At 48.4% G+C, this 24,839-nt stretch overlaps 1 protein-coding gene across 6 annotated transcripts in view; it reads left to right on the forward strand.

Moving 5' to 3' along the window:
- CHD3 (chromodomain helicase DNA binding protein 3) overlaps positions 1 to 24,839 on the forward strand; it is a 61,752-nt gene that overhangs the window by 16,336 nt on the left and 20,577 nt on the right. For 4 of the 6 annotated variants that reach the window (XM_082197462.1, XM_082197467.1, XM_082197466.1 and 1 more), the window contains exons 4-17: positions 699 to 820; positions 6,722 to 6,996; positions 13,433 to 13,563; positions 14,294 to 14,441; positions 15,171 to 15,346; positions 16,183 to 16,413; positions 16,625 to 16,828; positions 17,639 to 17,850; positions 18,821 to 18,952; positions 19,106 to 19,205; positions 19,532 to 19,723; positions 21,778 to 21,982; positions 22,791 to 22,924; positions 23,073 to 23,194. In XM_082197462.1, coding sequence (XP_082053588.1) covers positions 699 to 820; positions 6,722 to 6,996; positions 13,433 to 13,563; positions 14,294 to 14,441; positions 15,171 to 15,346; positions 16,183 to 16,413; positions 16,625 to 16,828; positions 17,639 to 17,850; positions 18,821 to 18,952; positions 19,106 to 19,205; positions 19,532 to 19,723; positions 21,778 to 21,982; positions 22,791 to 22,924; positions 23,073 to 23,194 — 2,384 coding nt within the window. The remainder of the gene's footprint in view (positions 1 to 698; positions 821 to 6,721; positions 6,997 to 13,432; positions 13,564 to 14,293; positions 14,442 to 15,170; positions 15,347 to 16,182; positions 16,414 to 16,624; positions 16,829 to 17,638; positions 17,851 to 18,820; positions 18,953 to 19,105; positions 19,206 to 19,531; positions 19,724 to 21,777; positions 21,983 to 22,790; positions 22,925 to 23,072; positions 23,195 to 24,839) is intronic. The other 2 variants (XM_082197464.1, XM_082197463.1) reach the window with 2 other exon arrangements.

The raw sequence follows: 24,839 nt of genomic DNA on the forward strand, positions 1-24,839 counted from the left end.
GGAGTCACCCTTGACCCTACACCAAATACAGGTTTGTTTTTCTTGATAAACTGCCAGAACAATGGTCAGGCATGTTTCTCACAACTGCCTAGCAAGTTCAGCCTCCTGGTGTTCTGCCTTCCCACCTTCAGTGTCATTCAGGGATAGAGTGTACTGGGATGCTTGTGGGATTCCTCTATATTTATTTGTCAGCTGTAGAAGAAGAGTTTGGATTTGATATCCCGCCTTTCACTCCCTTTAAGGAGTCTCAAAGCGGCTAACATTCTCCTTTCCCTTCCTCCCCCACAACAAACACTCTGTGAGGTGAGTGGGGCTGAGAGACTTCAAGGAAGTGTGACTGGCCCAAGGTCACCCAGCAGCTGCATGTGGAGCTGTAGCACAGAATGTGTTGCAGAATCCCAGTGAGCCTTTCCTCCGTCCCTTGGGATGATGCCACTGTCCATAAAGTGGTAGAGTGTGAGGGGATTAATGCTCCAGCAGGCACAGAGTGGTGGATGCATCCAGCATGGTGGCTTAATTTGTCAAGGCACGCTTCAGCTCCTCTCAGGGCACACTAGTGTGCTGATGTAGAGACCCATTTGCATTTCCAGTCCTTCATGTCTCTTGTCCCAACACTCTTCCCCTGGTGCAAGGCAACAGTAGCACAGCAGGGAGATTGTTGCTTAAATAGCTCAAAATATTTTCATGTTTCTTTCAAGGTGGAGCAGAAATCCTCTGCTCAGCTGCTCATGACCTGGGGGCTGGAAGATGTGGATCATGTCTTCTCCGAGGAGGATTATCACACCCTGACAAATTACAAAGCTTTCAGCCAGTTTATGAGGTGAGTGTCTGGAATCCAGGAGGAATGGTGGGCTTCAAGGTCCACCTATTCACAAACTAAAGAAAATCAGACACTGTTGTTTGGAGATGTGGGGTAAGCTTTGTAAACAGCGGTCTTGAAATAACTTTTAAAAAACCTGGTTTTGTGCAGGTCACATACACTTGTTTCATGTACACACTCTTTATGTACAGGAATAAGTCCCCTCCATCCCTTACCCACTTCTTCCCTCAAGGAGGAGTGTGTTGTCAGGTAAAGATGTCCCAACTTCTTCTCTTCACTCCTTTTTAAGCACTAGTGACATTGGCCACTGACTTAGATGGCTTTAAAATGAGATTAAATAAATTCAAATTAGATAAGGTTATCAGTGGCTACTAGTCCTGGTGGCTGTAGTCTACCTGTAGGATGAGAGGTTGGGGACTACAAGTAGGAGAGTGCCATTGCTCTCATGTCTTACTTGTGGGCTTATGAGAGGCATTTAGTTGGTGCTGTAGGAGCAGCATGCTGGACTAGATCAGCCTTCGGTCTGATCCAGCTTCAGGGCTTTTCTTATGTTCTTTTGTTGTTGTTGTTTAGTCATTTAGTCGTGTCCGCCTCTTCGTGACCCCCTGGACCAGAGCACGCCAGGCACTCCTGTCTTCCACTGCCTCCCGCAGTTTGGTCAAACTCATGCTGGTAGCTTCGAGAACACTGTCCCACCATCTCGTCCTCCGTCGTCCCCTTCTCCTTGTGCCCTCCATCTTTCCCAACATCAGGGTCTTTTCTAGGGAGTCTTCTCTTCTCATAAGGTGGCCAAAGTCTTGGAGCCTCAGCTTCAGGATCTGTCCTTCCAGTGAGCACTCGGGGATGATTTCCTTCAGAATGGATGAGTTTGATCTTGCAGTCCATGGGACTCTCAAAAGTCTCCTCCAGAATTCAAAAGCATCAATTCTTCGGCGATCAGCCTTCTTTATAATGTTGCTAAATGATCAAATGCTTTGGGAGTGAAGGTCTCTGAGTAGTCTTGCTTTGCCTTTATTCTTGTCTCTAGGAACTGTGCAGGAATGTGAATGGTTTGTTAAACTGAAGCAACAGTTTGCATGAATGTAGCCTCTCTTTACTAGTTGGAATAGGGAAATGGCAAAAAGGCAATGAGTGGGGAGGAGGAGGAGACGAGAAAGCAAAAAACCCTCTTTTTGCAGTGAGTGTGCTGTAGATAGCCTTTCTCAGCAAACAGTCTTGTTAAATGCAGGTAGTGGAGTACCAGACAGCCCAGTATCTGCATCCACAGACCTGAGGGCTTATCTGGCTGTGAGCCTGTGACTCAATCCAGGCAAAGCTGAGTTCATGTCAGCTACAAGGAAGCTGCCAGTGGCCTTGGCAGGCCCCCGTATCTCCCTGCTTTGGCTTGGCGGGCAGAGGTGCATTCTGCCGCCAACAGCTCTCTGTGACCAATGGCAGCAATCCGGCACCAACATTCATGAGATCTTGAGGCCACCTGGGCCTCGCCAGTTTAATCAAGTCAATGATTTGTGCCAGGGGCTCAGGGGACAGGCTTGCCAATGGGGCTTTCGGAGAGTAAAGCTCTCAGCCTGGCTCTAATTAGCTTTAAATTGTTTGGCACTCGCCTGTACCTGAGGCAGTTTGCCGCCTTCCCCTGCTGCTGCTGGGATCAGCCAAGAGCTCCCTCAAGACCAACAAGATGGAGCTCCTGCTGGAAAGGCCCTTTGGAGCCCTTTCACATGTTCCTCATGGCTCCCCGAGGGCTTAAAGATCTGCTGTGCATTTGGGACATCTGTGCTCCTGAAATGCAGTGTATAATCAGGACTTCTAGAGGTCTCCATAGCTGCCATATGCTGTAGTATCTGGTGGTGTGCTATCCTTCAGTGTGCAAAGTGCTTTATTGTTCCTGGCACGTTTCTATCCTTGGCAGCAGCCCTGTGAAGTTATTCAGGCCTAGAGTGGAAGATTTGCTGAGGCCATCCAGTGACTCATAGCAGAGCCCCAGGGATTTGTAGCTGGGTCTCCCATTTATCTGAATCCAGCAATCTGTTCTCTATAGCATCGCTGGGGTAAGAATGGTGCTGCAGTGCAAATGGTGCCTGTTAACCCTGCTGTATTCTGGAGCTGCCATCCTCCCCTCCCCTCAGTCAACTATAGCATCTCATAGGTAGTGATGTTGAAGAGTGAGCCAACAGAACGAAGGCCCTTTGCTTTGGCTGCTTTGTGGCTGGGGCAAGATCATGGTTTACAACTCTTAAGAAAGGGATGGAGAGAAGTGAACAGCTTTCAAAGTGTGCACTAAAGCTTGAGACTGATATGGAGGGATAAGGAAGCAGCTTTAACCATCAAAATAAAAAGTGACATGATCACGGAAATGGAAGAGAAATATGAGTTTAGCACAAATATTCTGAAGAGTTGGAAAACTTAGGTGTTATCGCAGGTAGCTATTATTGGTGCTGCTTCTAAACAGGTTTTGTCCCTAGAGAATCCAATTTCCCTGCAGGAGGAAGGATGAGATATAATCTGTAGTTTTTCCCAGCGTCACGGTGATATGAGTCTGTCATGTTGCATCCATCCATCTTTGTATTGTGTTCTTTGTGTCTCTCTCTGTGTCGCTCCCTCTCTCCACCCGCCCCTCACTCTGCCCCTTGATCTGTTTTTAATATTCCACCTCTGTCTCTCACTGGATGTAGAATTGCTCCCATATAGTATCACAGTCCGAAAGAGTGACATTTGCTGGCCTTTTCTTTATCTTGTTGTTGTACTTGTCTCTGCCTCCCCATTTCCCCCACTGCATTCTTTGTCAGTCTCTCGCCACATGCAAGGCAAGGCAGGCCTGCTGCTGCTTTGTTTTATGCGGGCCTGTCTTTGTCTTAGAGCCCCGCCTATTTCTGGAAAGCATTTTGAAATGAAATAAATTCAGACTTTTTCCTCCCCTCTCCCTCCTCCTTTTCAAAGCAAGAGCTCATATTTCTTTAATAGCATCTCTTAATAGTCTGCAGTGCATTATGGGCCATGGTGACCATCAATAATTAAGAAGTCAAAATGAGATCATAGCACAGCTCTGCATAACAGCCTTCTTATTGGTTCAGTTCAGAAAATGCTCCAAATCGTGGTTTGGAGAATGAGGAAAATGAAATGGGCTTGCATGCTCTCTTCTCCACCTCTTTCTTCTCCTCTTGAGTCCCTCCTCCATTTCTAGGTTGCTCTAACCATAGTTTGCCATGACACCTGAATCAGACAAATGATGGTTAGGGATGAACCTCAAACTGGTGTGTAGCCTCACTTCAGATCATGGTTTAAAGGTTAGCCCTAGGCATAGATGGTTGAAGTTGTGGTTGGTCTGGCTTGAACAACCTGGACGTCAAGGAGGGAAATGGCGTGCAAGGATTGGGTGGCAGGGGTGGAAGAAAGGAGACTTTGAGCATTGTTTGAATTGATCAGTTGCCAGTGACTCACTGGGCTTTTTAGATTTGTCTCTGCAGCTACAAAGATGAGGATCATCCTCCTTGGATCATCCTTCCCTTGGAACAGGGGAACAAAAAAAGGTTGCAGGTAAAAAGGGCCTCAGCAGATGCAAGTTAGGGAGATTTTTCTGTTGTTAGCCAAGATGAAACAAGATGACCTCTTGGCTCAAGAGGTTCTTAGGCCTTACATTTCTGGGCGTGAATGACAGCTATTCCTCTGGAACCCAGTTACAGTATGTGTGCTTGTAGCAAATGGCTGGGCTACCCCATCACCAGGAATATAGTATTACTCTCAAGTCAAAACCTGAATTTTTTCTGTTGAGTGACATAACACAAAGCCCAGGGCATAAATTGATCTGGAGCTGTGTCCTGGTACGTGTGATACAGTAATAAAGGGAAGCGTGTCTCTGAATAACTGGCAACCACATATGGGTTAAGGGAACAGGAATTCTAGGAAGACTTGAGTTTTCATGCCTTTCTTCTGTTACTCCCAGTGTGTGTGTGTGTGTGTGTGTGTGTGTGTGTGTGTATGTGTATGGATGTAATAATGCCCTTCTGTAATCTTACCATGCAAGTGAAGAAATTGGGATTTTGTACAGGTTTCAGTATTTTGAGAACTCCATTTCCACTTTTCAGAAGTCTAGCCTTTCTGGCTCCATTCTTAGACATGAATGTATGTGAAACCTCATGGATGGGTCTGGAGCATGATTTCAGGTGTTTTAGGCTCCAGGGCCTGGCCTATGGATAGAAGCAGCAGGGATGCTGACAGGATTCGGGGCCTGAGCACGATCATGGGTCAGGACATGCTGTGCTAGAAATTAACCCCTTTGGAATCTTGTGCATGGCTTTCACTGTTAGATGGATGAAAGCTTGTATTTATGCTCATTGCACAAGGGCTGTGAATGTCTGCCAGCCAAAATCCCAGAGGTCCTTGTACACTCGAGCCCCAGTGGGTTCAAACGTCGGCATGCTGGTTACGAGCGCTTTGTGTTGACAGCAGATGAAGTGCTGAGGCTGGTTGGGGGCAGAGAGATCAAGAAGATGCAGCATCTGCAGCGAGGATTATTGCAGATGATGGATGTCTTGTGCTCCAGGGTTCTTGGCTGCAGGGATAGAGGGATGAAGGAGGAGAGGAGGTCAGAGCTATCGCCTCCAGCCCTGTACGGCAACATGGTGCTTTGTTTCTGTGAGTGTGGTGTTGGCCTCTGTTGGATTAAACAGAGCATTGGCCTGTTCCGGTTTGGCTGTTCTTGTCTTCCCTTGAGACAGATAAAAGCCAAAAGGAGCAAGCAACTGTAATCCTTGCCTTACTGGGCTATGAGGTTAGCCCCAGGGGAGGGGCAAGCTGGGGTGATTTGTGTATAATGCTTTGGTTTGCTCTTTGGAATAGGCTGCTTCCATGTTGGACTGAACCTGTAGTCCAACGGGATGCCTCCAGGTTAGCTTCACTTGTTTTGTGGAACGTTGTTAACTTTCAGACCTGGAGGGAGCTGCTTTTATTGTTTGCCTTAGATCCCAAATACATCAGGCCACTTCTGAAATATTCCATTCATGTGCTGATTTTGGGAATTTCATTGTTGACTGTTGCTCAGAACCACACACACCTCTAAGCATCTCCTCAGTGTAAAAAAAACCCAACCCACCAGAATAAAACAACCAATACTTCCATTTCTGTCTTAAAAGGAATTAGATCTTCAGCTCTTCCTCTGCTAAGGAAGTGATTTGAGAATTTTAACACTTCTGATACCTGGGTTCCTTCTGAAGTCTAATCTAAACTCATTAAGGCCCAGTTGATGGCCTTATTAGCAGGGAAGATTTAATTGCTTCTGGATTCTATAAGGTGCTCCAGGTGCTGCAGAGCTGCTCAGTCCTCTCTCTAATCTCAGGATTTATTTCACATAAATTAAAAAATGTCTGTTTCAAAATCATACAAAAATCATTAAGTGGCATGAGGATTTCCAGGCTTTATACTTTAGCTTTGAATGGGATAAGGCAACCAAAATGATCAGCAGGCTGGAGCAACTTCTGTATGAGGAAAGGTTGCAACATTTGGGACTTTTTACTTTAGAAACAAGGCTTGTAAAGTGGGCGACACCATGATGGGTTCTATTCAGATAACTTTTATTTCTGTTAGACCAACTGGCATTAATGGACCTAAGTTAGCCATGGCCAATAATTTTGGAGAGTCTACGCTGAATAGAAATTGGTTGAATACAACTCCGTTGTGCATATTCATGCATAGTATGGAGAAGGTGTATAGGGAGGTGTTTTTCTCCTTCTCTCATGAGACTAGAACTCAGGTACATAAAAAATAGTAGCAAGTTTGTATGGCGAAGAGTGCTGAGCGCAAGAGCATCAAATCTTCTTTAGCGTTTCTTTGCTATTCTCTGAAAGGGATGATGTAGGGTTTGCATGCTTGAACTTACATTGTTGTTTCATTTCCCCTTCTTCCTAGGCCTCTTATTGCCAAAAAGAACCCCAAGATTCCGATGTCTAAAATGATGACTATCATGGGAGCTAAATGGCGGGAGTTCAGTGCCAACAACCCCTTCAAAGGTTCGACGGCAGCTGTGGCTGCAGCAGCTGCTGCAGCTGCAGCTGCAGTAGCTGAGCAGGTGTCGGCTGCAGTGTCAGCTGTCACTGCTTCACCTGAGCCACAACCGCCACTACCACTGCAGCCTCCTCCTCAGCCTCCTCCAATCCGCAAAGCCAAAACCAAAGAAGGCAAAGGTGAGTAGCAGGAGACCTCAGGCCTCACAGAAGGATGTGTGCGCACCCATGTGTGCGCAGCGCATTAGACAAAGCTTTTGGCTTGATCTGTCCAACTTCCCTTTGCTGTGGAAGCCAGACAGACCTCTCCAGTGTTTTGACACTGGAGCTCTGGAGAGTGGTGGTGGTGGGCTAGTGGGATACAATGTGTGTGTCTGCCACTGAGTGGCCTTGAGTTTTTCACACCAATAGCATAAAGAGCCAGGATGTCAGATCTTGTGCCTAGAGCTGTGGGGCTGATTCTTCACCCTGGACCCAGAGATCTTGGCTCCCAGCCATCCATACCCCAGCACACCAGGACTCCACTCTTCTCCCAAAGTACAGTGGTGCCCCGCAAGACGAATGCCTCGCAAGACGAAAAACTCGCTAGACGAAAGGGTTTTTCGTTTTTTGAGGTGCTTCGCAAGACGAATTTCCCTATGGGCTTGCTTCGCAAGACGAAAACGTCTTGCAAGTTTGTTTCCTTTTTCGTAAAACTGTTAATACCCAGAGTGCATTGCTTGAAGAGGTGCAGTTGCGACTTGACTTCGAGGAGCAACTCATAGCACGCGGTGTGGTAGCCTTTTTTGAGGTTTTTGAAGACTTTGGTGATTTTTGAAGCTTTTCCAAAACTTCTTTTGCCGCCATTTGGTAAGTTAAACTTTTAAAACTTTTTGGGGGATTTTTGGATTTTGCGTTGGGGTGTTTGGAATTCAAGGACTTGGTGTTGGGGAGGGATTTGCAAGAATCTGGAAGCTTGTGTGTGTGTTTTTCTGTATTTTTATGATTTTTTGTGACCATTGGGCCACTATGCTGTTTTTTTTAAAAAAATTATGGATTTGAATTTCTGTGTGGTGGGTGGCTGGGGGAACAGTTGGGGAGGGGTTTGCAAGAATCTGGAAGCTTGTGTGTTTTTTCTGCATTTTTATGATTTTTTGTGACCATTGGGCCACTCTGCTGTTTTTTTAAAAAAAAATTATGGATTTGAATTTCTGTGTGGTGGGTGACTGGGGGAACAGTTGGGGAGGGGTTTGCAACAGTTGGGGAGGGGCTGGGGGAACAGTTGGGGAGGGGTTTGCAACAGTTGGGGAGGGGTTTGCAATTTCTGTGTGGTGGGTGGCTGGGGGAATAGTTGAGGTTTTTGAAGACTTTGGTGATTTTTGAAACTTTTCCAAAACTTCTTTTGCAGCCATTCGGTAAGTTAAACTTTTAAAACTTTTTGGGGGGTTTTTGGATTTTGGGTTGGGGTGTTTGGAATTCAAGGACTTGGTTCTGGGTTTGAACTTGTGGGTGGCTGGGTGCTTTTGAATTTTTTGGATGTGAAGCACTGATTATTATTTTTTTGGGTTTGCGAAGGTAGGAGCTGTGCTGCAATGGGACCCAAGAAGACTGCTGCTGCAGAGGCCAGCGAGGGGAAGAAGGAGAAGGTTACGCTGGAAATGAAGAAGGAGATCATCCGGAAGCATGACGGTGGAATGCGTGTGACAGACCTCGCCAGGGAGTACGGGAGGAATCCATCGACCATCGGGACCATCCTGAAGATGAGGGAGAAGATCCTTGCGACTGATGCAGCCAAGGGAGTCACCAGGATCGTGAAGAACCGCCCAGCTGTTCTGGAGGAGGTGGAGAAGTTGCTGCTCATCTGGTTAGAAGAGAAGCAGCGTGCAGGGGACACAGTGACTAAGGCCGTCATTTGTGAGAAGGCCAAGGCCTTGCACGCAGACCTCATCCGGGAACATCCAGGAACCTCAGGTGAGCCAGAAGTCTTCAAGGCAAGCAGAGGCTGGTTTGACCGGTTCAAGACAAGATCTGGAATCCACAGCGTGGTCAGGCATGGAGAGGCTGCCAGTTCTGATGTTTCTGCGGCTGAAGACTTTGCAGCGGAGTTCCTGGAGGTTGTGAAGACGTAGGGCTACGTTTCACAGCAGGTCTTCAACTGCGACGAGACCGGGCTGTTTTGGAAGAGGATGCCCAAAAGGACTTTCATCACACAGGAGGAGGCCAAGTTGCCTGGCCACAAGCCCATGAAGGACCGTCTGACCCTGCCCTTCTGTGCCAACGCAAGCGGCGACCTGAAGATCAAGCCCCTGCTGGTGTACCACTCGGAGAACCCACGGGTCTTCAAGAAACACAAGGTCGACAAGGAGCAGCTGAGTGTCATGTGGCGATCCAACAGTAAGGCTTGGGTCACACGTGTGCTGTTTGTGGACTGGGTCAATCTTGCTTTTGGCCCTGCTGTCAAACAGTACCTGCTGGACAAAGACCTGCCGCTGAAGGCTTTGCTTCTGACGGACAATGCTCCTGCTCATCCTAAAGGTCTTGAGGAGGACTTGTTGGAGGAGTTCAGCTTCATCAGCATCGTGTTCCTGCCGCCTAACACCACGCCACTGCTCCAGCCGATGGATCAGCAGGTCATCGCCAATTTCAAAAAACTCTACACCAAGGAGCTTTTCAGGCGATGCTTCGAGGTGACTGATTGCACCACCATCACCCTGCGGGAATTCTGGAAGGACCACTTCGACATCGTCACCTGCTTGAAGATGATCACCACGGCCTGGAACGGGATCAGCCAGAGAAATTTGAATTGCGCTTGGCGCAGCCTGTGGCTGGACTGTTTGGCACAAAGTGACTCTGATGCACCAGAGTCAACAGTGGTGCAGGACATTGTTGCCTTGGGGAGGACCATGGCCCTGGAGGTCACAGAGGAGGACATCAGCGAGCTGGTGGAGGAGCACGACCACGAGCTGACCATCCAGGAGCTGGTCGAACTGCAGGCAGAGGCTGCGCAGGAGCAGGCCTCGCTGGAAGAAGAGGACGCAACTGAGGAACGGCTCTCCTCCAAAGAACTGAGGGACATTTGCCTAAAGTGGAAGGATGTGCAGGCTTTTGCATAGCGGCACCACCCTGACAAGCACGTGGCACATGATCTTGCGAACACTTTTGATACGAGGGTCATGTCGCCTTTCAGGGAGGTGCTGAAAAGGCGGATGAAGCAGCAGACCATGGACAGGTTCTTCAGCAAGAAGCAAAGAGTGGAAGAGGAACCTTCTTCGAGTTGTCCCCCAGAGTCTTAGAAAATGTACTGTACACTTTGTTGATTTTTAAATGTTTTTCTGTCATGTTTAGAAACTTAATTTATTGTTCCTTCAATTTTTGAAATGCTCTTTACAGTATGTGTGACTTTAAAGAGCACTTAATAAACTCTTGTTGTACCAAATTTGGCTTTGCTTGGACTTTTTTTGATGATAGGAACACATTAATTGAATTTCAATGCATTCCTATGGGATTTCGTGCTTCGCAAGACGAAAAATTCGCTAGATGAAGAAACTCGCGGAACAAATTAATTTCGTCTTGCGAGGCACCACTGTACCAACTTTAAGCCCACACCCAATGACAGCCTCACTTCTCTGTCCAGTGAGGCATCCACAAGCAAACTGACTCCCACTGCTACCCAGCAGAGGCAGGATCATGTGACACCAAACCAAAAGGACTTTGCTGACTCAGGGATGTTCCACTTCAGCTCCTTTCCTACCTTGCCCAGGTTAACAGCAGCTGTTCTGTTTCTATGGTGATCGTTTTTTACCACAGCCTTTTACCTTGACATTCTGCTATCTCAGGTTTCTCAGCTTTCATACTCGCATGCTCTTCTCTCTGGCTTTACACACACAAAAATTACAAAAACTGTTGCCTCCTTATCTTTCATCGCTTCCTCTTTTCCCTTTGTTTTTCTGTTGCCTGGTCACAGCGCCAGCAGGCAAAGCTCAGTCTTGCAAGGACATCAACAGAAATAAAGGAGGATTGGTTAGATTGGTGAGAAGGTTAAAAAGTGGTGCCGGTAGCACTGTTTCCCCCACTGCCTGGGTGGCTGCTGCAGGGCACCCCAGAGTGGATTCCCAAGGAGGGTCATCAGTGGAAGCAGACAGCATTACTGGTAGTGCCCTGAATCTCCTAGCAGAGCATAAAAAAGCAGTATTGCTAGCTCAGAAACCGCTGTCTATTACCAGCTGTTGTTGCCACTCTGGTCTCCTGACTGTCTCCAGAGATAAAGATCTGCTTTGGGGCAGCACAGTGAGGTTTGAGTGGGCCTCCTTATGCCGGAGGACTGCTGGAATGCTAACGTTTTCCCCCTTGAGGAACAAGTGATGCCATTTTCTGATCTTGCTGCTGAGGGGGGTTATGTAGCAACAGCAATACCCAAGGGTCTTCTCCACTCATATGAATGGCAAACCACATACAGGATTCCAGCTTCTGCTTTTCTCTGCTGCTCAATCCAAGAGTTCCTCAGTGAAGATTGCATTGGTTGCGCTGCATGGCTGATGGCACTGCATCCACTACTGTAGCAGCTTCTGGTGGTACTTCCTTGGTTCAAGTATCTACACTGGATCTAACACAGCAGGCTGTAGCTGAGGAACGTACACAATAGCTAGGGACCCTGAGCTAGTGCTTGAGAGGGGGAGCTGTGGCACCACTGCTCACTTCACCAGCAACCCTCCTCCGACTCTTCTTTGGCTTCCATTCCTTCCAAGCTCAAATAAGCAGTTCAGGATCCCAAGTACACACTACTGGGCAGATATCTGCTGGCCGTAAGATTGCTAGGGGTTCTGGATCCCTGCAAGCTGTCAGAAAATACTTAGGGAAAGGAAAGGTCCCTCCAGCTGCCCCGGGGGGGGGCATTATTCAGAGGACTGCAGGAAAATAGACTAACAGAGAAACTTCTATAAGTCCCAGAGATTAAGGAGAATGGAGTGAGGGTGGTCTGCCTTCATTGCTAAGCACTTACTCCCAAAGTGCTCTGAGATTGCAGGACCCAACCTCAGAACCTGTGCAGCAGATATCTAGGGCAGCAGCGTTCTTTTGTTTTTTGTTTTAAGCACAAACCTGCTGTCAAGCAAACCCGTTTCCCTCCCCTTTTTCTAATGTCATCAAAGAGGAGTAAGTGGCTCTCCTACAGACCAGGAGGGGCATTAGTGTGACTCAACATTTTTATTCTCTACCACAGCTGATCATGGAGCACCTGCGTTGACAGGTGGCAGCCCTGTTCTCAGTACTGTCCTGGCCAGAGCATGTTCTTCAGGCACTCATGAGCTGTTTGAGTTTCTATGTCTGAAGCTCCTCTTCTGAAGGTGCTTTCCCATGTGATGATCACATTACCACAGTATGCCTCTGAATGACAGGCTCCTGTGTATACACCTCTTGTGTATTATAGAAAAGGGCAGAGTGATTTCAAGACCAGACTCATCCTTTATCCCTAAAGTTAATTCCTTGTCCCATCACTCTCAGGAGCTAATCCTGCCTTTCTTTGACCTTAACCCCTCTGTAGAAGGCTTGGTACAAGCTAGACATGCGCAAGGCACTAAAATCCATTTCAGAAGCACTGTGCCCTTCAGGCACTCAGATTGCTCTCAGCAGCCTCTGTATTTCCTTTCATCCCTCTAACCTAGGCCAAAACATGCCTAAGACGTCTCTGATTAGGTGGATCAGTGCACGTATATTGCTAGTTCTTGAGGCACAAAGCTTGCCTACACTGTTTAAAATCACGTTGAACTCGACCAGGGCAGCCTGGCATCACTGCAGCCTTTTCTACCAATGCTTCAATATTAAAGATATGAAGGTATGTGACTTACTCCTCAGCAGATACTTTTCATTACATATTGTAGGATGCATGCCTGTGCTTTGACAGAGGTAGCATTTGATAGGAGTGTGCTACAATGTGTACTGCTGCTGTCTTAGATATCCATATTGGGATGCCTGCCTCCCAATGGACACAGAATGGAACCTTGTTCCCTTATTGTGAATGCCCGTCCTGGCCCAGTGTGACCAGAGGCGTCCAGCCCTGCTCTTCTTCAGGTGGTTGGGTACCAACTGGTACATGGAGGCTTTGGCTATAATTGTCCACCTGTGCCAGATGTGGGGACTCTTGTTATTTCTGCTTTCCTAATATTCCTTTTTCCTCCAGTTTCTTAACGCACACAATATGTGATCGGCTTGTTAAGGAATTGGAACTGAGGCTAGGCCTCCTGAGCCAGCACAGTGTTTCATTTTGGTGTCACCTCATCCTGCCTGCTTTAGGTGGTAGTAAGTAGGAGTCCATTCATATAAAGATTCCACCTTCACACTTGGCCAGGATAGACCTTCATGGTAAGCGACCAACACCCCGTTCTTTCCGAGAGGAGCGGTGTAGAAGAGGACAGCAGCCAGGACATTTGGCTTCTCAGCATCTGGTAGGGGGAATCTCTTGCCAAGCCCCGCCATCTGTTTGCTGCTTTTTAGCTTCACGGGAGCCAACGTCTTCACCCCAAACGCCTATCTATTTGCTCTTCAAATGTGTGTGCAGGGGGTGGGGGGAGACAGAGAGCACTGAACACATTCATATGACAGCTTGCTTATTTATTTATTTATTTGTTTATTTCAACAAAAGGTCCAGGCCACAAGAAGCGGAGCAAGAGTCCTCGCATCCCAGAGATGAAGAGGAAGATGAAGGGGAAGAAGATGGCGCCTCTGAAGATCAAGCTGGGCATGATTGGGGGCAAGCGCAAAAAGAGCAGCTCAGTAAGATCCTCTCCTTGTCCACTGGGTGTGAATGTGGAGACTGGGTGTAAAAGTGATGGGCGGATGGGCATTGTTTCTATTTGTTTGGCGTTTTCGGACTGAAGAACTGTGCAGTTTTAAAAGAAGACATCACAGCTACCTGCCAAAATCGGATTTCTGTGACCTGTTTTTGTTATGCAAATGCCGCTCATTTGCTTCCCTTTGGCTCTTTTGCTTGCTTATTGTGCTTGTGCTAGTCATGGAGAGGGTTCTTGGACTGACCTTCTTTGCTGCCCTTCTGGCTTTTGAGATTTCACCAGGTGCTGCCATAGCCTGCACAATGTTCAGCTTGCCTTTGAAGCCATCCTGCCCCACCACAGACATAAGATTTTTCTTATGGGCTATGGTAGGAAACCAGGCTAAACTGAGTTTGCATGGTATGACTGGAGGTATGCTTGTTTGCTTATAAAATCACTTCTGTTTTCTTCTTGCCCCCTCACCTTTACCTTATAACTGTATTAAGTGGTGCTGTATTCTCCCTGCTCCCACCCCCCGGCCATAACTGAGGAGGGCTGGATGTCAAGCCACCTCCTTTTTCTTCTTGCTTGCTCCTTGGGGCAGATACTAACCTCAGGTGCCAAGCCCGTCCCCCCCCCCACCTCCCAGCAACCATTTCCCCTCTCCCCATTCCCCCTTACTTCTGCTTCTGTATGGGCCTTTCCTAATGGAGGGCTGCTCCGGTTATGTACAGCATTTGTTTCAGAGTGACGAGGTGGGAGAGCCAGAGGAAGAATCTGACCTTGACAACTCCAGTGTTCACAGCTCCTCAGTGCGTTCTGACAGTTCAGGGCGGGTGAAGAAACTCAAGCGGGGCAGACCTGGTCGGAAGAAGAAAAAAGGTGAGTGTGGGCTGTAGGTTAGAGCATGGTAGCTAGGTAAACAAACTCATTTCCTGGTTATAAGATAGATGCAGCTATCAATCACTCCTAACCCTGATGGCTGTGTTCTGCTTCCATGGTCAGAGGCAATAAACATCTGAAAAACAGTTGATGAAAACTGCAGAGTGGGCAGAGTGCTGTTGGACTCATGTCCTCCTTGCAGGCATCTGGCTGGCCACTGGGACAACAGGAGGCTGAACAAGATGGGCCACTAGCCTGAGTTCCTTTGGGTTAGAAAAAGACAGTCCTACTAGATTTCCCTGTAAAAAGAACGACAGAAGGGGCAAAGACTCGCTTTCTCACTCAGCTGCCAGGGCAGAAGGGCCATTTTCCAAGTTTCCTGTTTGTGTGTGGCAAAGGAATTCTGGGAAGTTTCAGCCGCGCCTCCTTCCCACTGGTTTGTGTCATTCACAGGCCCCCATAGCCCTGGAGAGAAGTTTCCATTCAACCCACCTTTCATTGTGCTAATCATCCAGCCTCTTCTCCCTTCAGTTGCTGCTTTTTCAGTTCCATCCCCTTTTGGGGACGAGTGGTAAATGCAATTTGTTGAATACCCCTCAGTTTCTAAGGGAGGAAGATGGATGACTCCCAATCCTAGACCTGCCCTGGCCCAGGTAAGGGAGTAGGTTGTACGTAGTTCAGGTGCCTTCATGCCATGTTCTGGTTTCTCCCCACTTCCCGGCCCTGCAGTTGCTGGTGAAGAAGAGGCAGACGGCTACGAGACAGACCACCAAGACTACTGTGAGGTGTGTCAGCAGGGCGGGGAGATCATCCTCTGCGATTCATGTCCCAGAGCTTATCACCTGGTGTGCCTGGATCCGGAGCTAGACAAGGCCCCCGAGGGCAAATGGAGCTGCCCCCACTGTGTAAGCTGCTCACCTTTCTTCCTTGTTCTCTGCACACTAGCACCTCCCACTCTGTGTCTCCCCCATTTCCAGGGAAGGAGCTTGCCTGTTGTAGCCCTTGCTCTGGTGCCATTCCCGCTTAGGAGTCCAGGATGCTGTGCTAAAAATATATATTAAAAATCCAAAATATCAAGCTCTGAAAATTCAGATACTGTAGCTGGGATAGATTGTGCAAAAAACAATGAACTTGCACTTTCTAGTTCACCTTCTGAGTGTAAAACTGTCCTTTCCCTCCCTTTGTTTTAAATTAGTGCTTGGGTTAGGGATGGTGGGAAAAGAGGGACTTTGGGGGGTGCTGTGTGCATAGGGACAAGGAGGCAGGGGCTGGGGTTCAGTGGAAGGACTCTGATTGGTCCATTCAGATGCCTTGTGGTTTCAAAACCCTGGCATATTCTTGTACCACAAAGACTAATGCAATTGAAGTGGGGACACTTGCTCTTCTGATGCTATTCTAGGAACCCAGATCCTGCTATTATTGGCTGCAAGGATCTGGATCTCTTTGAAAAATTATATTTTAAAAAATATTTAGCACATGTGCTGCTGAAGCTAGTACCTAAATTAATTTTTGAGAGCTACTCTTGGCTTTTAAAGCTGTGACTCTTCTACATACTTCATTTTCCTTTGCCGAGAATTCAGGCTGTGTAGAAACAGAAACCCATGAATCTGAAATTCATCAGAATAGTTGCTGGATAGGCTCTGGCTTCTGCTGTTTGCAGCTCCAAGTGCTCCTACTTGCATGACCCCTATATCATAATCCAGCTCTCTCTCTCTGGGTGTGTCATGTCCCTCGCCTGCAGGAAAAAGAAGGGGTGCAGTGGGAGCCAAAGGAGGAGGAAGAAGAGTACGAAGGGGAGCTGGACGATGCTGAGAAGGAGGAGGAGGACGATCACATGGAATACTGCCGCGTCTGTAAGGACGGGGGCGAGCTCTTGTGTTGTGATGCTTGCATCTCATCCTACCATATCCACTGCCTCAACCCGCCGCTTCCTGAGATCCCTAATGGGGAATGGCTGTGTCCCCGTTGCACGGTGAGGGCACTGGGAGAGAGGGCATCATGCTGGATTTCGGGGTGGGGGAGGAGTGGCTGTGCTGTGAAGAGGGTAAGAGAGAGAGACCAGCCAATGCATTTACTTGTCAGTAAGGCTCACTGGTTACATAAAGGGTTGCCTCCTGGACAAGAGGCTTTGGTGGGTGGCCAGACTCCCTGTGTCTCTGACACCTTCTCTTTCCCATCCCCAGTGTCCCATGCTAAAGGGACGGGTCCAAAAAATCCTGCACTGGCGATGGGGGGAGCCTCCAACACCAGTCGCTGTCACCCTGCCACCCGATGCCAACCCAGACGACCCACCGCCCAAGTCTCTGCAGGGTCGTTCCGAGCGCGAATTCTTCGTCAAGTGGGTCGGGCTGTCCTATTGGCACTGCTCCTGGATAAAGGAATTGCAGGTACAACTTTGACTAAACTTGGGGCTGAGGCAGCTATGCCTTCAGATAAAACTCCATGCCTCGTCAGAGAGTGCGGGACCCCAAAACTGGAAATGAATGGTGGGATGACAGTTCTGTCAACAGCACATAGGGAGAGCTTGGAGTGTCTGGGCATTTGAACCTCTCCACATAGCATCATTCAGTCTTTGGGCAGCTTCTGCTCTTTGCCCTTCGTCCTTCAGCATAAACTTAAATCAGTGTCAGCGCAACCGTGGGCTGGGGTGAACTTCTTCATTCCCTCTCTTCTGCCCCCAAGGACTGCCACTTCTCCCTGGCATCTCTTGTTTGGGGATGCTCCCAGCACTCCAGCTCCAGCAGTGTTGTTCTGCTGTTGCTCTCTGGGCACGGGAAAGGTGCCAGCCTGTTTGTGCAAAAACCACGTCCGTTTGAAAGGTGGTATATTAGAATGGGAGAGCAGCAACAGCAGCAGCAACACATGTCTGTCAATGCCAATGATAGCCAGAAGTTCCAACCGCTCTATGTCCCAACTACTTCTAATGACTGGATGCTGAGCATAGAGATCACCATCATCAGGGTGTCCCGTATGTGAGCCTCCTTCAGGCATGTCACTGGCTTCATCAGAACCATGTGTACTGTTGCTCTTAACCCATCATAGCAGAGGTTAGATGGCCGCTGATCAGGGGTGCGGTCGCAGTGGGTTTTCTGTATCAGCATTTGATTCAAATCCTTATATTTCTCATTCACGTTTACTCAGTTTCTCACCTTTCTTTTTTCTTCCCTTTCTCTGCCCCCTCCCCCCACAAATCCCAGCTTGAGATTTTCCACCTGGTGATGTACAGGAATTACCAACGAAAGAACGACATGGATGAGCCCCCGCTGCTTGACTACGGTTCTGGTGATGACGATGGGAAGAGTGAGAAGAGGAAGAACAAGGATCCTTTCTATGCCGAGATGGAGGAGAAATACTACCGCTATGGCATCAAGCCTGACTGGATGACCATCCACCGTGTTATAAACCATAGGTCAGCTTGTGTGTGCGTGTGCACGCTTGTGTGTGCATACTTCATCCCCTATCACAATGATGCCATAGCTCAAGGGTGGTGAACCTGCAGCCCTCAGGTCAGATCTGGCCCACTAAACCACTGCAGGTGGTCGACAGGCATTGACAAAACTGAGCTCCTCTTCTCTGCAAAGGCAACTCTCTTGCTGGAAGGTCTTCCCGATCAGGAAACAGGAAGGAGTATTCCTTCCTGTTTCCTGAGCATTAAGACCTCCTGCCAACAGCACAGGAAGGAGGAACCTTTGTAAGGTCAACCAGTGGGGCTTTCTTCCCCATCACAATGCTGGCTTGAACCTCTCTCCTCTCCTCTCAGCCCAGCACTGCAATGGGGATGAGTGCCATGCATACATCCTAGTGTGGTGTGTGCCAGCATATGTGTGTGTGTGTGATCTGCATGTGTTTGGTTTGTGCATGCTGCATATCTGGCAAGCATGTGTGTGTGTGGTGTGCATGCATGCAGCCCTCGGACATCGGTCAGTTGTGAATGTGGTCCCTGGACCCAGGAAGGTTTAGCCGCTTATACTGTAGCCCACGGCCAGTGCACTGTTAGTCCTGATGAGACCTAGGCACGTGTTGGATACTTTGAGGTGGGCATTAGTGGGGTCACCCAGCGGGGAACAATTGAGGTATAGGTGTTGGCGGCCTGGCCACTCCTGGGAACCCCACCTTTCTTTAAAGAATATTTAATCCTCAAGGTTCTGAAGAATAAAATGGATTTGAACGTGACCTTTGTGCGTTTCTCCAAGAGAATCCTTCTAAAAGATTTCCATATCTTCATGATATTCACCGGCTTAGCCATGGTGGCCTTTGTTGACTTAATCCCATCAGATGCCTTTCGGTGAAACAGAGTAAGCAAACCCAGTTTGTGTGTTTGCTTTTCTTTCTGCTTCTTTCTCTCTTTTCTCTTTGCGCCGTGAATTTACTGTGTGCAGCATTGACAAAAAGGGCAACTACCACTACCTGGTGAAATGGCGTGACCTTTCCTACGACCAGTCCACGTGGGAGGAGGATGAGATGTCGATTCCCGACTATGAGTACCAGAAGCAGGCCTATTGGTTTCACAGGTGAGGAAACCATGAGGGTGGCGGTGGGGAGGGAGGCACTGAGCAGGGCAGGATTGAGTTGCCTGGCCCAATGCACCATGGGCCATGCCTGAGATTCCTGAGTGAGACACAATGGGGCCTTCCTCTCTCTCCACCCCCCCCCCCACTCTCTAGAGAGCTGATAATGGGCGAAGACCCTGCCCAGCCCAGGAAGTACAAGAAGAAGAAGAAGGAGCTGACGTCGGAGGACCCGCCCAACTCCCCCACCAACGATGTAAGCTCTGGGGTGGTGGCTAGCAGTGCAGCCACTCCTCTGCGGTGCTGGGCACCCTTGACGCTGCAGCACTAGGCTGGCAAGGAAGTGCAGCCTGGCAAAGAGGAAAGCTCTGTGCAGCCGATGGGCCCAAGACGTTTTAAATGGGGATTATTTCAGGGGTGGTGTCCAGAAGGGAGCGAGCCTCTGTTGTTAGCCGCCCTGAGCCCGGCTTCGGCCGGGGAGGGCGGGATATAAATAAAAATTTATTATTATTATTATTATTATGTCCGTGTGCGTGCATGGCTCTCACCTCTCTGCTTCTCTCTCTCCGGACATCCTTGCAGCCCACGGTGAAGTATGACAGCCAGCCACGCTTCATCACGTCCACAGGGGGCACGCTGCACATGTATCAGCTGGAAGGCCTGAACTGGCTGCGGTTCTCCTGGGCCCAGAGCACAGACACCATTCTGGCAGATGAGATGGGCCTAGGCAAGACGATCCAGACCATTGTCTTCTTGTACTCGCTGTACAGGGAGGTAAGCCAGGAGTGGTGGCCTGGGCATGTTCGCTCTCTTTTCCTTTGTCCAAAGTATGTGAGTCTCTCTCTCTCTCCTTCCCCCCGCTACTGCCCCTGCCTCCTGTGGAAACCTAACATTTACATATCATTGCCTGGCCCTTTCCTTATGCTATGACCCAGGACTTCTGAACTAGTTCTCTTCCTTTTCTGATCATGCGCCTTCCCAAGTGTTACAAAGAAAGTGCTGGCTTCCTGTCCTAAAAGCTCACAGTCCTAAAAGTAGAGGAAGGAGAACAAGGGTATACATGGGACAGAGGGGGGAAATGGGTTATACAGTGGACACTCGGGATGCGAATGTGATCCACGTGGGAGGCATGTTCGTGACCCATGCGTCTGTGCATGCGCGGGTTGCGATTTGGTGCTTCTGCACATGCGCAAGTGCTGAAACCCGGAAGTAACCGTTCCAGTACTTCCGGGTTCGGCGAGGTGCGCAACCCAAAATCACACAACCCGAAGCGTCTGTAACCCGAGGTATGACTGTAAACCTTCCAGTGAAACTCTCCCACCTACTCCAGACCCCTTGTGTCTTTCCAAGAAAGAAAGCCAATAAAGTTGCTTTTGCCAACATTGTCTTTGTTTACACAGTTCCACCTTTCAAAGCAACTAAAAGTGCCCCCATACTCCTCTTGAGCCCCCATTCCCTGTTTGCCTAGCCCCTCTCCCCCTCTGAGACGGAATGGAAGAGATTCTCTTTGCTTCCTACCTCAGGCCCATCCATTCACTTCCACTGTTCTCCAACCAGATTGAAGCCACCGACTATTCTCCAATCTGCTTTGGATGTCATAAAGCAAGTTTCCTGCCACTCGTTACTTTCCTCAAAACCTCCGCCTTAGTTCTCATTTTATTTGGGGTTTCCCTTCGGGGTTTCTGAAGGGAGATGGGCCTCGTTTGTTGTTTGGAGTTTGGCCTCCCTGCTCTCCCAAGCTTCTCCCCTTTGGGGTTTCCTCATGGGTGAGTGTTCTGGAGCTGAACTATTTCTGCAGGATCCTACCCATCAGCATGAGCTAGACCTCAAGTGCTCCCTCCCTGCTGTCCTCCTCTGCCCCAACCACCTCCTGTCTTGACCTCCTCGTGGCAGCCTTCCACTGAGTGCCTGCTTTGCCAAGACATCTTGCTGAAGTACTAGAGCCGCAGGCTTTTCTGAAAGGTGGTGAGGCAAGGGAAAGCCCTTTGCTTAAGCGAGCAGCTGAGTTGCTGTCTGCTCCAGCTGCTGATCCCGCACTTTGAGTGGGGCAGATCCTGCCACATTGCCCCAGATTCTTTTCCCCATAACAGAAATATCTGGCAGCAGGCAGCCCTCCTCCACAAAAGAAAAGGTGCACATTTAATCTCTGTTGTAGGGCAGCTTCCTTGTTGGTGATGACGTGGGAAGCACACAATGTGCATATGCTTCTCTGAACACGAGCGTGAATGCATCTGGGAAACCTGATGGGGCCAGATTTCCCAGATACATGCAAATTTGCGTGCGACATCTGCTGATTACCTGTTCCATGTGGGAAGCATCCGTGTTGTGCTGGTGCTTCCTACCGCATTCATAACGTGTGGAGCCATTGCCAGCCTTGCCTCGTGTGATGTAGATTATATGTCTTTTGGGCACTGACCATATGAGGTCTCCGTGTTCTGTATACCGCCTAGCACAGGGTTGGTGCTGAATGAACGTCTGTTAGGAGGAGTGCATCAGCCCCAGGCAAAGGGTCCTTCTGTGAACAGCTGTTACTTCTGTATGAACAGCTGCTGTGACTGGCTGCGTGTCAGTGATCCCAGCAGAGCCACAGGAGAACCTTGCTCATTCTGGCAGCCAGCGTTTTATGAATGGATTTCTCTTTGCCTAGCTGAGCCCCTGGGAGCCAAAAGCAAAGAGCCTGAGAATTGCTGCATCAGGCTGAGTCAGGGCTGGGAGCTGCCGGTGGCCTCTTTTGACTCCTCCCGAGCTGCAGACAGGAAAGTTCCTTCTAGTCCACATGTGATTTCATGCTCTTCCTCTTTTTTCTCTCTCTCTCTCCCCCCCCCCAGGGCCACACCAAAGGGCCTTTCCTGGTCAGTGCTCCGCTGTCCACCATCATCAACTGGGAACGAGAATTTCAGATGTGGGCACCCAATTTCTATGTGGTGACCTACACAGGGGATAAAGACAGCCGCTCCATCATCCGTGAGAATGAATTTTCTTTTGAGGACAACGCCATGAAGGGTGGAAAGAAGGCCTTTAAAATGAAGGCAAGTGCAGTGGGGGGTTTTCCCCACCTTACAGCAACAGCAGCGCTGACTCTGCAGCTTCCCATGGGCCTTATATTGATTGTGGTCATTATAATTTTGCTCCCCACCAAACTTTGAGGCGGAAGGCAGCTTGTTAACCCCTTCGCTTCCAAGCCCCACAATGCTGCCTTGCCAGCTTGCCTTTCAAATGCACAAGAGCTCCAAACTAATAATAATAATAATAATAATAATAATAATAATAATAATAATAATAATAATATCTTTATTGTCATTGCCCCCTCTCGGGGACAACGAAATTACTTGGCTGCTCCATCCACCCAGGTAGGGCACTCCACACAAAATCAAAACAACTATAAAAACACTAATTAAAACAATACAGTATAATACAGCAAGGAAGATTAGATGACTTTCAAAGTCCAGGCTTCCCATTCAGGGCCGAGATTGCTCTGGAGAAGAAGCTGTTCTTAAGATGGCTCATTCTTGTCTTCATCGTCCTGTATCTCCGTCCCGACGGCAGGAGCTCGAAGAGACAGTGACCAGGATGCGATGGATCTTTTACTATGTCCAGTGCCTTCCTATGGCACCTTGTGGCATAAATCTGCTCTAAGGTGGAGAGTGGGCAGCCAACAATGCTCTCTGCTGCCTTAACAACCCTGCACAACCCCAACCTGTCCCGGGTAGTACAGCTTCCGTACCACACACAAACTCTTCCTCCATCAAGGAGAACCGCATTCAGTGGTGCCATGGAGCAGATGGTGGCTATACATATATTTTCCCCACCTTCTGTATTTCTCCTTTTTGTTTTCAGAGAGAAGCTCAGGTGAAATTTCACGTCCTCCTTACCTCCTATGAGCTCGTCACCATTGACCAGGCTGCCTTGGCTTCCATCCGGTGGGCCTGTCTTGTTGTGGATGAAGCTCACCGACTCAAAAACAACCAGTCCAAGGTGAGGAGCGCTGTGTGGTGGTGACGCCTGAGCTGGCTTGTCCTGGGTAAATGCCAGGATTTGGGACTCCTCTGTGGTGGGTGAGGGTGTAGGAAGGTGGAGGGAGGGAAGAAGGTTTCTCTGATGCATGTACTGCTCTTGCTTTCAGTTCTTCAGGGTGTTAAACGGTTATAAGATCGACCACAAACTGCTGCTCACTGGGACTCCTTTGCAAAACAACTTGGAGGAGCTGTTCCACCTGCTGAATTTCCTCACTCCTGAGAGATTCAAGTATGGCTAATTTTGTGCTTGCTTCCCCTTTGCTGTGGAGACCCGTTAATCAGAGAGCTGGAGGGGCTTAATCTTAATTCCTCTCCTATCTGTCATTGATACACTGGCCTGTTTGTCATCTACCTTCAGACTGGGGTCCCTGTCCACAGTTTCCCCTCTCCTTTCCAGGTTTGCATCCACCAGTAAATTTTTCATCCAGTGCATAGCTAGTCTGAACATAGGGTGGAGTTTCTACCTAATCTTCCACCCAACTGGAACTTGGTAGAACAGAGGGGCTGAGTCCTTCCACTCTAACTAATCACAGAAGGCCTTGGGATAAGTTCAGCCTTCATAAGCATGAGGAGAGCCCGGTGAGCTAGTTGACATAAAAAGACTTGGCTGAATGTGAAAGGACAAGTGAATAGCAGGTCTCCTCACTCCTGAATTTATAAGACCTAGTGCCTAACAGCTGATCCCAAAATGTGGTGGGCCATCTGCCTCACAGCACAGCTCTAGTATCAATGTTATACAGAAAGCGGTTTGGAAAACCTATAAAAGAGGAGCATTTGAGCATCTGAAAATGTATATCTGGAGGGATGGCTCCCTCTGCTGGCCAGACATGCACACTGCTGGCAATCTGGCATCTTGGTCACTCCCAAATGAAACTTAATGTGACTTCTGGTGGCCACAAGGAATTTCCGTTTGTCTGAAACAGATGTCTAGTGATGGGGGGGGGGGTGGGCTCCTCCCATCAGCACTGGAAGCTGGACTTGTAGAGGCTTCAAGCTCTTTCCAGGGTGGGTGGAGAGGGCCAGGTTACATTTTCACATTTTTGCCCTTTGTTAACTGAGGAACCTCAGCTGCTCTTGCCTCTCCAAGGCTTAGCGAAACTAAAAGAGACGGCTTCTTTCTTACCTCTTTCATTGACTTTAGGGCTGGAAAGATTTTTATTTGGTTTGGTGGTGTCTTTTACCCCGAGACTTGCAAAGGAACTACAAAGCATTAAGTGCTCCCTCCCCTTCACGTCTGTGGATTTGTTATTTCTTTCCACCTACCAACTAAAGATCCTGCCTTCCCAGCCTTCAAATTTGACACCACATTAACACCACATAAATTATCCACTTTTATTTATTGATTTAATTTAAAATACGTTTAGTCACTTTTCTGGACAAGACCCTTAGCATCAAAATTAAAAGCTTAAAAATCAGTGCACAGTTTAAAACTTTAAATAATAATAAAAAATCTAATACAGTGGCACCTCGTTTTAAGAACAGCCCTGTTTACGAACAATTCAGTTTACAGACCCCACAAAACCAGAAGTAGTGTCTCGGTTTGCGAACTTTACCTCGGTCTAAGAACGGAATCTGAATGGTGGAAGGGCACCGGTGGCGGGAGGCCTCATTAGGGAAAGCATGCCTCGGTTTAAGAACAGTTTCAGTTCAAGAATGGACTTCCGGAATGGATTAAGTTCGTAAACCGAGGTACCACTGTGCTACTAGTCAGCACACTTGACAGGTTTCCACCTGCCACCCAAAATGAATAAAACTTAGTCTAACTAAGTTATTACCCAGCTAATTATTATCGTACCTTAGAGAGCAGTTGTATACCACCCTTCATCTGCACATCTCAGGGTGGTTCACAAGCTAAAAATGCAATATACTGTAAA

Source organism: Podarcis vaucheri, assembly GCF_965113315.1.
Source record: "Podarcis vaucheri genome assembly, chromosome: 13".
Lineage (NCBI taxonomy): Eukaryota > Metazoa > Chordata > Lepidosauria > Squamata > Lacertidae > Podarcis > Podarcis vaucheri.